The following is a 12,953-nucleotide window of genomic DNA, read 5'->3' as shown; positions in this document are numbered from 1 at the left end:
TTAAGCAGAGGCCAGAGTGAAGAGAGGCAGTGAGTCATGGGAACATGCGGAGGAAAGGAGATTCAGTCAGGGGGATCAACAAACGCAATGGCCCTGAGAAGGGAGCATGCCTGATGTGTGCAGCAAGAGATCTGTGAGCCAGAAACCGAGTATATGAGGAGAGAGGAGTAGGAGATCGGGTCCGAGGAGTGCAAAGGTCTAATCATCGGGTTTGTAAGGCTGTGATGAGAACTTTGACTTTTACTCTGAGACGGGAGCCATTGGGAAGGTTTCATGTCGGGGAATGATATTGTCAAAGGATCACTGACTTGGATTTTAAAAGGATCACTTTTTTTGTAATAATATAATTACAATGGCACAAGTTCTGTTCTCCCAAGTGGTTGGGCTGTGTGGATAGGGTAGGGTACTATCCGTTTCTACGCCTCACTTTCCTCGTCCATAAAATGCAGATGCAAAAACTGATGATCTCTAGTGCCTAAGCTCAATGGGGACAGAAATTCTGTCATCCCCAGAACCTAGGACTGCGTCTGGGACTCTAGGTGCTCACTGAACATGTGAAAAAACGTAGGGCTCTGTAGATCGCTGAAGTTCCACAAAAGAACAGCAGGTGTCGCCCCAGCCCTATAGCCGCCAGCTCGGAGCCTCCGGGGCTGGGCTAAATCAGACTCTAGCAGGAACCCACCCACTCGAATTCGGATTTTTCAGGAAAGGGGCCTCTGAATGCCGAATTATGAATCTTTTCTCTTAAAAAATGGACTTCTTACTTGGAAAAAAGGGGCTTCTGGCCCTTTAACAGCAAGAAGGGAGGGCTCCAGGTCCCCTGGCGCCGTTTCCCAGAATGCACGGCGCAATGCAAATGCGACAGTTTCTAAAGCGACAATGATTCAACTCACGAGGCAAACTCAACATTTTGGAAGGATATGCACCGTAATAAATAGCTTGGGAGAATTTATGTATATTGAAGTCAACAGTATCATACTCTCCGAAACTACATCACCATAGGTTAAAAAAGTGGAAATTTATGGGTTTTATATAGCTGTGTGGGGAGAAAAGTTATTCGCCCGGATGATCCTCAGTGGTCTGGGGTGCAGGCTTCAAACCTGTAGCTGTCTAGCGACAGAGTGGTTCAATTCCACCTTTCGGGCGTCGTACTCAGTTCCTTTCTCTAAGCTCTCCGTCATAGAGTGCCAATTGGCCCAGAAAAGGTTGATTTAACTTATGCGCTCAACAATGCGTTTGTTTTTTTCCGCGAATAACAAAGAACTCCAAAAGATTAAGAAAAATTCGTCTACACTCTCTGTTCTAGGATGTTTACAGTTTGAGAGTGATCCTGGATTCCTCCCCTTCACTTGCTTACTCACTTATTCATTTACTCACTCATGTACTTAATCACGCATGCACTTACTAAGCAAATATTTATTCATTTGATCATTCATTCATTCATTCACTCATTCAACAAGTATCTGCGGGGTGGTTGCTCTATGCCCGGCCCTGCACTGAGCGGTCCTGGGGACACACTGGTGACGACAAAACCCTGACCCTGACTTCATGGTGCTCCCAGTCAAGTGGAGGAGACAAACTTTAAACACTAATCAATTACCCATTTAATTAACAACTACAAAAGTGATAAGTACGGGGAAGGCAGGCACAGAACCTATGAGGACATCTTACAAGGAGACCTGAGTTCAGGTAGGGTGTCAGGGTAATAGCTGAATATACACCTGAAGGATGAGAGAGTGGATTAGCCAGCAGAGAGGGGGAATATTCCAGGCGGGGAAACAGGGTGGCCCCAATAACAGCGATGAAGATGGTGATAACTGCATTTTACTCTGCGCTCAGCGCTGGTGTGTACTAGCTCACTGATTCCCCTCAGCCCCATTCTGCAGCTGAGGAAACTGAGGTTCAGAAAGGTGAAGTCTCTTGTCCAAGGTCACCCAGCTAGCTTTGGGAAGCCTCCAGCCCCAGGGCTCTCAGACCTCTGGCCAGTGCTATTTACCACTGCCCTGTGCTGTCTTTCCCAAATCAGCTACTCACCACGTCCTGTCTGTTCTGCCTCCTCAAAGTCTTTTGAATCCTTCCCCTCCTCTCTCTCCCACAGCCCTGGTCCTATTCCAGGCTCCCCCTCACATCTCAGTGTCCTCGCCCTAGCCTCATCTCTGATCTTCTGCCTTATCCTTGCCCCCTTCCTCTCCCAGCTACCCTCAACCTGGCAGCTAGAGGAGTCTTCCTAAAGCACAAACCTGTCCCTGACCTTCTTATGCTCAAAACCTGCCAGAGCTCCCCAGTACCCTCAAGAGAAGATCTAAACTCTTAGACTGGAATTTCAGCCTGCAGAATCTGCTCCCTGGTAACCTTTCTCTTCACACCTTTTGTTCTAGCGCCTGTGAACCTCTAGCTCCCTCAATGTATCAAGCCCTCTCCCCACTCACAGCTGTTTGCACTCACTATTTCATTAGACTCAGCCTTTTTCTATTCCCTTCTATGCTGTCTATTTATCCTCTAAGGCTCAGCTTAGCTATCCTCTCCTCCAGGAAGTCTTTCCTGACTCCCAGTTCAGGTTAGGTGCCTCCACTGGGCCCCTCAAGTCCCATGGACTCCCCCAACCCTGTCCAATTTAGATCATCCCTGACTATGAACAGGTCTGTGTCCCCCACTGGACTGTGAACCTTAGGAGGGGGGAGCCTGGGGCTGTCTCAGTCTCTGCAGTATCCCCAACCCTGCCCAGCACAGGGCTGGGCACACGATAAATGCTTAGCAAATTTTGTGAATTAACTAAGAAATTAAGTAATTCCATCCTGACAAATACCCCTGCTTAGTCATTTACTAAGACATCTGACCTCTGGACCAGTACTTCCATTCCCAGAGTGCTTGCTGCTATGCAAATGAGAGCAGGTTTGGATCTTGCAATGGGGATGGCTCAGCTGTATCTTTGGACAAAGTGGCAATGGTTTTGGTTTAGTCAATCTTGGTTTGTCCCCAATATGTTCCAAACCCAGAAGAAGTGATCATGTGAAAAAGCAAAAGGCAACTGATCTTCACTGTAAAAGTGATCCAAGTTTTGTGAGTCATATAACCCTGAGGAGTTGCCATATGCCTGAGTGGTCTTCAGCAGCATAAACTTCTTCTACCTCTAAATTTTGCTCAGACAATTCCCAGAACATTACAGGGTCAAGTACAATAAGTTCCCTATATATGAACCTTCAAGTTGTGAGTTTTCAAAGATGTGAACATTCATTTGCATGCCTAATCATGTAAGTTAGTCACGTGCAATGATACACGAAGGTTGCAGCAGCCGTTCAGAATGCAATCCAGTGCTACCATGTCATCTATGACGAGAAAAACAGAGAGACTACCTGGACATCAGGATGTCTAGCAAAAAAAGAGCTACTACCCAGACGTCACTGAATCGTTTTTTCAAGAGGGTAGATAGAATTGAAGCCAGCAAGAAACCAGAACCTCTGCCATCAACGTCAGGCATGAGTGAAATTGCAGTTTGCCCTCCGTCTCTTATTGTTGACTATCCTTCAGCTCTACCATCTCCCACCTCCTCTCCCTCCTCCAGTCAGTAACTCTTCTTGCCTCTTCATGCCGGCCCCTGTATGCCAGCTGTTGTACTGTACTACTGTACTTTTCAAGGTACTGTACTGTAAAATTTAAAATGTTTTATTTTTTGTGTTTATGTATTATTTGTGTAAAAGGTATTATAAACCTATTACAGTGCAGTACTATGTAGCCGATTGTGTTAGCTGGGTACCTAGGCTAACTCTGTTGGGCTTATGAACAAATTGGACTTAACGAACGCCACCTCGGAACAGAACTTGTTTGTATGTAGGGGGCTTACTGTATAAATTCTTCCCTCACCAGGAAACCTCCCTGACCTTTAGCATTCTGGTATCAGACACCTCATGGCTTATATTCTGCCTCATTACTTCTTCAAGGAGGAGGTACAGCCTGTGTGTGTGGGAAGTCCTCCTGACTGTCTAGCCTCCCTCCATCCTGCTGTTGGCTGATTCACTAGTAAGAGTTCCAGCGTGTGTGTGTGCGTGTGCAGTCCCATAGCAATCTAACCTCACTCCTTCATGCTGAAAGGAAGGCAGGCGATGGGTGTCAGGAGCAAACAGACCCTGAAGCTTGGTGGATGCACTTTTAAGAGCTTTTTATTGGCGACAGTGCAGAACCACGAAGGGGAGGGTAGCGGCCCAGTGCCAGCCAGCTCCAGCCCCCCAGGGGTCAGGTGCAAAATACAAAAAGAGAATCACAAATACAGCATGGGGTGGGGGTAGTTGGATATTCAATAAATTGTGGTCTGCAGCGGCAGGCCCTGCTCACAGCTTCACACTCACACCCAGAATCCTCAAAGATACAGATTACAAACATCTATAATCCCACAGGCTTACTCACAAAAATAAAATCTCAGGTCCCCAACGAACCCGGAGTCGGAAGACCGCTGGAGGATCAGGGACAATCAGATGGAAACGGTCAAGTAAAAACAGGCAGAGAAAAGACAGAGGGGAAGGGACACTCGGGAAAGAGACAGGCAGAGACGGCCAGAAAACAACCAGAGGGGCCGAGACAATCAGAAAAGAGACAGCTAGAGACAGAGGCAGCCCAAGACAGGCCGCCTCGAAGTTTCCAGAAGCAGTGTTTCCAATTCAACGGCATGGCTTTGAGGGCCAACATGACCTAGAACAAGGTTGCGGAAGCTCTCACATACTCACGCGCACACACACACCCACATATAATATATTTATTTATACATAATAGATATAAGTGCCTTTCGGAAATCAGGAAAGGGATAAATAGCCGGGGGGGGGTCTGGGTTCAGGGCGGGAGCTGCGGGACGGGGCAGTGGAATGTTCTCCATGCAGCACGGAGGGCGGCGTGACCCACCCGATATTAAAAAATATCAATTGGCCTCATGATAAAATTCTCATGAGGTGAAACACAGGGAAAGGCGGGGGGAGGGGGGAGGGAGCCGAAACCAAGAATTGGGGCTGGGGCAGGGGGAGGGGAAGCTGGGACGGCGGGAGCCCAGCCCCTTCGGGTTCAAAGCCTCAGCCTTTAAATCTTCTCCGGAAAAACGTCGGGCCCCCTGGCAATCTCCCCTTGCTCCCTTTCTAGAAAGGATGTGGGGTGCCGAGGGGAGGGAGAAATTGGCGTCCTAGGCTGGGTTAGGGTGACAGGCCTTAAAGGAAAAGGCCAGGGCTTGGTCTGGGGGGAGGGGCGGGGGTCCTGAGGAGAGAGGCCACGCGAATGGGTAAGTGTCAGCCCCTCTCGATTCTGTCACCCCCTTGAGTCAAACTCATTTTGAGGGGAGGAGGGAGGCGGGTGGGGGAGGGGAGACCACGGAAGGGCTTTGGGGAGTGGGCGGCACAGTCCCTCCGGAGGGGTTCTGTCCCACCGGGCTCCTCCCCCCCCCCCGCCCAATCCGGCCAACTCATTTCACAGTATAAAACACTCCCGCGGGACAGGCATCACAGCACCCACTGCTGCCTGAATCAGAGAGGCCCAACAAGGAAGGCCCGGAGGGGAGGCTGACGGGCGGTGGGGGAGGGTAGACTAACACTGGAATCCCAAAAGAGGGCTGGGGGCTGAATGTGCGGGGGATCCTTAGGGTTCAGGAAATTTAAATCAGAGCCAGTCTCGCTGGGAGGGAGCAGCTGGACGGTCAGGGAGGGAGGTTCACATTTCAGACTAAGTCTGGGTCGGGGGGGGGGGAAGGGGATCATCATAGGGGGGCATCAACTTCCCTTGAAAGGGGGGCTCAATTCAGGGGAGGACCTACCCACATGGAAATGTTAGATAAATAAGCTAAGGTCGTGGTGGGGGGCGAGCAGGGAGAACCAGCCTGGTCACCCCTTGAAGGGTGGGCGTGGGAGACTCTTTGGGGGTCCTGTGGCATTTCCTTGTTGGGCCTCTCTGCAGAGGACTACAGCTCACCCCAAAGCCCACCGCCAGCACCCCTCTCCCTCCAGCCCAAAGGTGGGCATCACCCCCGCCCCCACTCCCCCATCCCCAGAGGTTGGGTTGAAGCCAGACAGCCGACAGGCAGCCGGGGGGCGGTGCCATCCCCTCCCCACCCCCTGTCCCCAAAGTCACCAGCTCTCTGGTCTCGCCGGGCCACAGAAACAAGAGGCGGCACAAAACACAAGGAAGTCCTCCTGTCCGACGGCAGTGGCAGCGGAGGGTCAGACAGGAGAGGCAGGGAGGCCACTCGCCCGCTTTGTCTCTTCCCCTCTCTCCTCCTCATCCAAATCTCTCTCTCCCTTGTGTGTTTGTTTGTTTTGTGTCTAAAGAGTTCACAGAGCGAGAAGGGAGGGCGAGTTCAGGGGGTCGGAAGGCTGGTCGCTGCCGCTGGTGCGTTGGGCGCCGGCGAACGCGGAGACCTCCGGGCAGGTGAGGACAAACGAGGAAGTGTACGAAGGGTTAACAACGGGGAAGGGGTCGCCGAGGACTTGAACTTCACTGTGTGTAAAGAGAGAAGCTGTCAGGTTGGGGGGTGCGTCTTGGCTGGTCTGGAAGGGCAGGGGCGGTGGTGGCGGGGGCGGAAGCAGCCAGCTGAAACCATCTTCCTTAGTGGATGCTGACCCCGGCAAATCTCTCACCTCCGCCAGCGGGCCCGGCCCGGGCCCCTCTTCGTAGGGGATCTTGCAGCCCGGTTTGTGGGCCACCAGCACAAACTCCAGACGTTCCTTCTCCTTTTGGAGCTCGGCGATCTCCGACTCCAGCTCCGCCTTTTCTTCCTCCAGTTGGTCTGTCTCCTGAGGCCCGGGCGGCCAAGTCGCAGAGAAGAGCGAGGAAGGAGAAAAAGGCCGTGAGCGACTAGAGAAGGTGAGTCATGGCTGAAGCCATCTCTCCTAGACTGACTGCGGAGGCCCAGGGTTGGAAGGCAGCTCTGGACTGAAAGACCCCCTGAGATGGAGGCCTGGTGTGCTATGGGACTTGGGGCAAGGGTCTTGCTTTTTAGGAGCCTCAGTTTCCCCGTCTGTCCAGTGGATGGTTGGGAAAGGGCCAGGTACACATAGGAAGTCTCTGGTTGCAAGAGGCACTCAGAGGTTTGTTGAGTGAGTGAACGATCGTCATATGTCTAAGGCCACCTATTCCCCTCTGTTACTTTTCCCCCTCTGCCTCCCAGGGAAGAGACCAGGTAGCTCAGGGAAGTAAAGAATTTCCCTGATTTAGCAGGGAAACCCCTGCAAGTATAAAGTAGAAAACTCTCAGACTGAGGTAGGGCATGAAAATAGAGGGGCATCGTGGCAGAGGCCACCAGTCCAAGCTCTGAGAACTACGGGTGGCCGGGGCAGGTGGTGGGGGAATTGATATAGAATCAAAGAATTTCGTTTCACAGACTCTCCAGAATGTTAAATCTAGCAGGAACCTGGGAGATTCACTGAGGAGTTGAAGAGATGGAGAAACTGAGGCAAAAATGGGTTATCACTTGCCCAAGACCAAAAAGGGGAAATGACTGGAGCGCCCCTCTATTAAAGTTCGCTCATATGTCCCCTCAGGATGAAGTGAAGGCCAGGCAAGTGGTGTGTGTGGTGGTGGGGAGCCGGGGTCATAAACCAGGACAGGAAGCAGCCAGGAGTAGGTGAGAGCCTGCGTGTATGAGCTGGGTGACTCCGTCTGTATCTCGTTCCACATGTGGAACCTCTGGTTCTCAGTCCAGGATAAGGGCACAGGTGGTGGTGGGTAACAGAAGATGGGGAGAGAGCCCCCCTTCAGCATACCCTCACCCCACCCCAGGGACCATCCTCACCGCCTGGAGTCGGTCAGTCAGCTCCCTTCGCCGGTTCCTACACTTTGCTGCTGCCAGTTTGTTTCGTTCTCGGCGAACCCTTCTCTTCTCCTCCTCCTCTGGAGTGAGCTGGGTAGGGGAGATAAGAGATAGTGAGATTTGGGGGACATGTGTTCCTCCCCATCCACCCCAAACCTCCTCTTCTTCAAGAATCCCCAGGAGTCAGAAAAGAACCTTCTAGACCTCACTGACTGTGGGGAGGATGATAGGGTTTCTGCAGCATTGAGGCTACAGATGGTGCCTCACCCCAACAGTGGGGAGTTCCTGCCTCTCTTGCTTCCCCTGCCCCCACCCCTGCCCCTGCACCCAGAGCAAGCTCTGATGCCCTTTACTCACCGTCTCCTCTCGGGGTCTCCTAGGCCGGGCTCGGGCTGGGCGGGGCCCAGGTCCAGTCCCAGGTCCACTGGTGGTTCCGCTGGTGGAAGGCCCACCACTGCCACTAGCTCCGCCACTGCTGTAGCCACTTATGCCCGGCGTGGAGTAACTGGTTCCTGGCATGTCATAGGGGTCAACGGCTGTGGGCTGGGAGGCCAGTGGCTGCCCCTGGGACTGGGCCATGGAAGAGATGAGGGTAGGTTGCACGAGCCACTGGAGGTCCTGGCTGGTTGTGATCGCGGTGACCGTGGGCACGAAGGAACCGGGCATTTCCCCAAGACCGGCGCACTCCTACAGGGTGACACATACACACACAGGCGTAGACACACAAACAGAGACACCGACACACACACACCCAACACACATACACACACCGACCCTGTGAGTGAGCACAGGGCCAGCGGGTGTGGATGTGTGTGTCACAGGCAAAAAGCCACAACACCCACCCTTCCACTACACCGTGACGCAGTGGTTAATGAGAGGATTTCTGTGCAACTGGCTTCTACCTCCTCCTTCTTCCTCGGGGAAAGGTTGCACGGTTCCAGCGGGTGGTGAATCACACCCCGGGTTGGTGACTCTTAGGTGTGGGGGGTGGGGAGGAGGCTGGACACAGCCGGGTGACAGAACCCCCGGGATGGAGTCACAGCCACACACACAGCCACAACACCCCACCCCCACCCCAGAGGCAAGGGGAGGGAGAGGGAGAGGCCTTAGGCTAAGCCTCCCTCTACACTCACACACATATACACACCCCTCTGAGCGAGGGGATGAGAGACTGGAGGGTCCATGAGACCCCTGTGCAGGGGCGGGGGTCCCAGTTAAAAGGGTGTTGGGGGACGGGCCTAGGAGTTTAGAACAACGTTTCAAGTAATTGTCTCTCCCCAGAGTAAGACTGACAAGCGACAGGTTACGGTGGGCAGACAAGGAGAGAAAGTGAGCAGCCAGGCTCCCTCAGACTGTCGCGGAGGTGGAGTGGTGTAGGTCCCGAGACCCCAAGCCCAAGCACCGTTCATCTCCCCCACCCCCAAAATGTAATCCTAGAACTGCTCGGAAGGCTTAACTACTCTCCCAGGGGGCGTGGTGAGGGACAGGCTGGCTCGCTGGCCAATCAGCATCCTGGAAACCCAGAGGGGGCGGGGCTCCTGGAGACCACCTGGCTGGTTCCCCTAGGGCTGGCGGTTCTAGTCCTGTCTTCGGACAAACCGGAGACACCCGGCGTCGGGAGCATTAGGAGTGGGAATGTATCTGTGTGTGCCTGGAGAAGTGGGTGACGGTCACTATGTCTCCCAAAGAAATTCCGGCACACAGACACCCTCTGACCCTGAGAGCGGAGGGACAGGATCCCGGCAAGGTCCTTGCGGACTCATTGGATCGCAGAAGATCGCTCCTGTGGCGACAGGAATCCCCTCGCTCTTCCTCTAGAGGCCCGTAAAAGAGACCCTAGTGCCGAAGAACCACGGGTTCCGGGGACGAACTGGGGGAAGGAAACTGCACCCTACAAATAGGAAGGGAAAGTTGATTGGCCAAAGCTTGCGCCGCGGCGGCCAATCGGAACGCCGGGCTGCCCCCTCCCTTAGCAACGTGGCCCCGGCGTTCCAAAATAGAACGCTCCCGGGACGTCAGGGGCGGGGCGGACGAAGGGGGCGCCACGCGCCGTGCGTGCCCCGCGTCAGACGGAGGATTCCAGCGCGTCAGCCGTTACGCACGGGTTCCCCGTTACGTCTCCGCGCAGGAGGCGGAGGCAGCGCCACTGAGGGTTCGAGGCCCGCCTTCCCACTGGGTCGAGGGTGACCCGGCGCCGGAGTAGGCGCTCGGATGGAGGAGGAAAAAGGGAGGAGGCTACTGGAAGCTTCCCCGGGATTTCCCCCACCTGCCTAACGGCGCTAGCTTCAGGTTGGTGACCTGAGTGGGGGGCAGTCCCCGAGCCGGCTAAAAGTTCTCAGCCCTGCTACCTCATACACGTTGCACTGAACGGCGTACTCACCCCACCCCCAAAGCTCACCCCTCTGTGCTCCCTCCCTGCGTTCCACGCACACAACCAATTGCAAGCACGTCCGGACTCTGCAGTTTGCAGAGTGCGCCGTGAGCCTATCCCCTCTCAGATCCTGGATTTTGACGCGTCTTTATTTGGGGTGGGGGGACTGCTCGCTCCACCCTTGACTTTAAAAAAATTATAAACCACAAAGCATCACCCCAACCCTCTAGAACTTACCTGGGAGGCGGCGGCGGTGGGTGGACTGCCGAAGGAGTCCACCGAAGACAGATATTGAGACTCGGCGGAGGGTGAGGAGCTGCACCGGGAGCCGGAGTCGTAGTCTCCGGGGAAAGCTTGAAACATTTCCCTGGGCACAGGGGGGCCCCTGTGACCACGCTGAGGTCGCCGGGAAGCCAAGGCTATGGCCGGGTGGGGGAAAGAAAGGTGAGAGTCCGGGGAAACTCGGGATGGGGGCAGCGTCCCGCTCCAACAAAGGCAAAGTTTCTGTGTAATTCTTTTGCGGTGCCCAGGCCCCCACAAGATGCCGCTGTGCCTCCTGAAAGTCCAGGCTCCGTAGGACCCGGGGGCGAGGGGGGATCGCTCCCCCAGAGGCGGAAAGCTCTGTCCTGCTGTACAGAATCTGCTTCGGGTGCGGTCCCCTCCACGCGTCCGGCGGGTCCCACGGGGGGAGGGGAGTAATAAGGAAGACGAAAAAAAGTAAGTCGATCCTCCAAAATAAAATGTAGAATTATCTAGAAGAATCCTTCCAAAAACTTTCCGGAAAAATAATAAACTGAATTTCACAGCCCCCAAGACGAAGAACCACTACAATCAAGTCCCAGCTCCGCGTATCCCAGCCTTGGCCGTAGCTCTGAGTCTTATGAATGAAGCCCAGAGCCGCTGTATTTATATGCCCGGGGCCCGGCCCCCCTGCTTACGTCACCCTTCCCGCGCTCCGCGAACTTCTCAATATCTCCGGCCCTGGTGAACCCAGCCACGCACCGTCCGGCAACAGGCCTGCCCTAGCCTCGATCTGATCACCTGCATCACCCTCGCGGCCCTGAGGGTCTTGGGGGCTGCGTTCTGAAGCACTCGGCGGGAGGGGATCCCGGCCTGGTCTCCCCGGAGTTCCTGTGACGCAATTAGCCATATAAGGAGCTTGGCCGGCGCCGCTGAGTGTTTGTTTGGTATCCTAGCAATTACGTCAGAGGGAATCCCTCGCTCGCTCGTGCGCTCGCCCCGCGCGCCTGCGGAACCCGCCCGCGCCTGCGCAGTGCAGCGCCGCCCCGGGGGCTGATATTAATAGGCTATTAGACTGACCCAGCGGAGGATCCCCGCAGGGAAGACCCCCAGATGGGGATCCCCCTCACCTCTGGCCGCCCCTCCCATGTCCCCTGGTGGTGCAGCGCTCTCTCTCAAGAATAAGGTCAATCTCCAAAAGCAGCTCTGGCTCTGTGGTGTAGTCACATAGGCGGGGAAACTGAGTCCCGAACCGGGTGGGAGGGGCTGTGATGCTCCAGGTGAAAGTGGAAGTGGGGGTGGAGTCCCGAGGCTCATACCAGCTTCTGCCCTGACTGGCTGTGCGACCTTGAAAAATGTCTTTTCTCTCTGAGCTTCACCTTCACTTTTCCCGGATGGACAAAGGATGTGTGTCTTGGACCCTGCTGCCCCCAGAGATCCGGCGGCGTTTGGGAGGTACGCGGGTTTGGTGGGGATGGGGAATAAAACAGGGTGAAGTGTCCCTCCTGCTGATGGTGTTGTTAACCTCTCCTTTCTACTTTATAATTCTATCCGTAGTCAGAAATAATGTATGTGTGGGGGGGCATAATTAATAATAATAGTAATAATAATGATGATGAAATAATAATAATAAATGCCATGTATTTAGCACTTACCAAATACCGGCTCTTGTACTAAGCCTTTCAATACAAGATTTACAATCGTTAAAACAGCTTTGGAAGGTTAAGGGAGGAGAAATCTTCATTTTATAAAAGAGGAAAATGATAGAGAGTTTGTGACTTGCCCAAGATCCCATCCCATCAAGAAATTCAAACCCAGGATTCCTATTCTCTTCCTGACTTCTGAGAGCTGCCTCGTTCAGTGAAACTCCCTGAAAAACCTGGGTGTTGGGATTGTTTAAATGACAGTTCCATTGGTGGGGAGTTATAAGCCTTGCAGACCTATCCTGTCTGCTCACAGTGTACACCGTTGTAACCCAGGCTCAGAGGGGAAAGCTGCTTACCTAGCCACCCAGTTAGGAAATGTAGTTCAAGAGTCTAATTAGGGTATTTCAGACACCACAGCCTCCAACTCTTAGGCATCCACTGGTAAGGATCTCACTAGCTGCTTCAGAAACCTGACTTCCTGGCCCTTGCCTCCCAGTGCAGAGCCTGGCCCAGCCAGGGCACAGAGGGTGAAGCACTTTAAAATTGTTGAATCCCACAGGCCCAGAGAGGGGGACGGCCTGGCTCATGGTCACACAGCAGGTATGAAGCCAAGCTGGAGGGGTTGGGTGGTTCCTAATTCCCAGGAGAGTCTTGATTCTCTGTCCCAATAGTGGGGAAGGGGTAGGGAGACCTGGAAGGCTGAGGGGACGGGGGACAATACAGGGAGACTGAGGTTTCCAGACAAAAGCCCAGCCTCAAACACCTCTTCCCCCACGCCCCCTCTGTCTGCAACCAGTCTGGGAGGAGGGATAGGGACTAGGAGATGACACGGCAACCACCAGCAGGTAGTGACTCGGCCCCAGCATCAGACAGGGAGTGACCCCTCATTCCTGTCCTGTCCAAGCCCCTCATCTCCTCT

The 12,953-nt window shown here is 54.0% G+C and overlaps 1 protein-coding gene and 1 non-coding gene across 3 annotated transcripts; one reads left to right on the top strand and one right to left on the bottom strand.

Annotated features, from left to right (window-relative positions):
- The first annotated feature begins 1,059 nt into the window (after positions 1-1,059).
- TRNASTOP-UCA (transfer RNA opal suppressor (anticodon UCA)) lies at positions 1,060-1,146 on the top strand. Its single transcript has one exon. It is a non-coding gene; the product is annotated as a tRNA-Sec (tRNA).
- Positions 1,147-4,141: 2,995 nt separating this feature from the next.
- FOSB (FosB proto-oncogene, AP-1 transcription factor subunit) lies at positions 4,142-11,123 on the bottom strand. 2 transcript variants are annotated; one of them, XM_033430710.2, is made up of 5 exons: positions 10,386-11,121; positions 8,135-8,464; positions 7,760-7,867; positions 6,606-6,761; positions 4,142-6,465 (listed from the first exon to the last, which is right to left on the bottom strand). In XM_033430710.2, exons 1-5 carry the CDS (start codon positions 10,509-10,511, stop codon positions 6,463-6,465), a joined length of 723 nt encoding a protein of 240 aa, XP_033286601.1. In that variant the 5' UTR covers positions 10,512-11,121; the 3' UTR covers positions 4,142-6,462. The 2 variants fall into 2 exon arrangements, with proteins under 2 accessions (XP_033286601.1, XP_004271211.1); XM_004271163.4 differs by having other exon boundaries at positions 4,142-6,761; positions 10,386-11,123.
- Positions 11,124-12,953: the final 1,830 nt, after the last annotated feature.

Source organism: Orcinus orca, chromosome 20 (assembly GCF_937001465.1).
Source record: "Orcinus orca chromosome 20, mOrcOrc1.1, whole genome shotgun sequence".
Classification (NCBI taxonomy): Eukaryota; Metazoa; Chordata; class Mammalia; order Artiodactyla; family Delphinidae; genus Orcinus; species Orcinus orca.
This window is presented reverse-complemented; position numbering and strand designations above follow the sequence as displayed.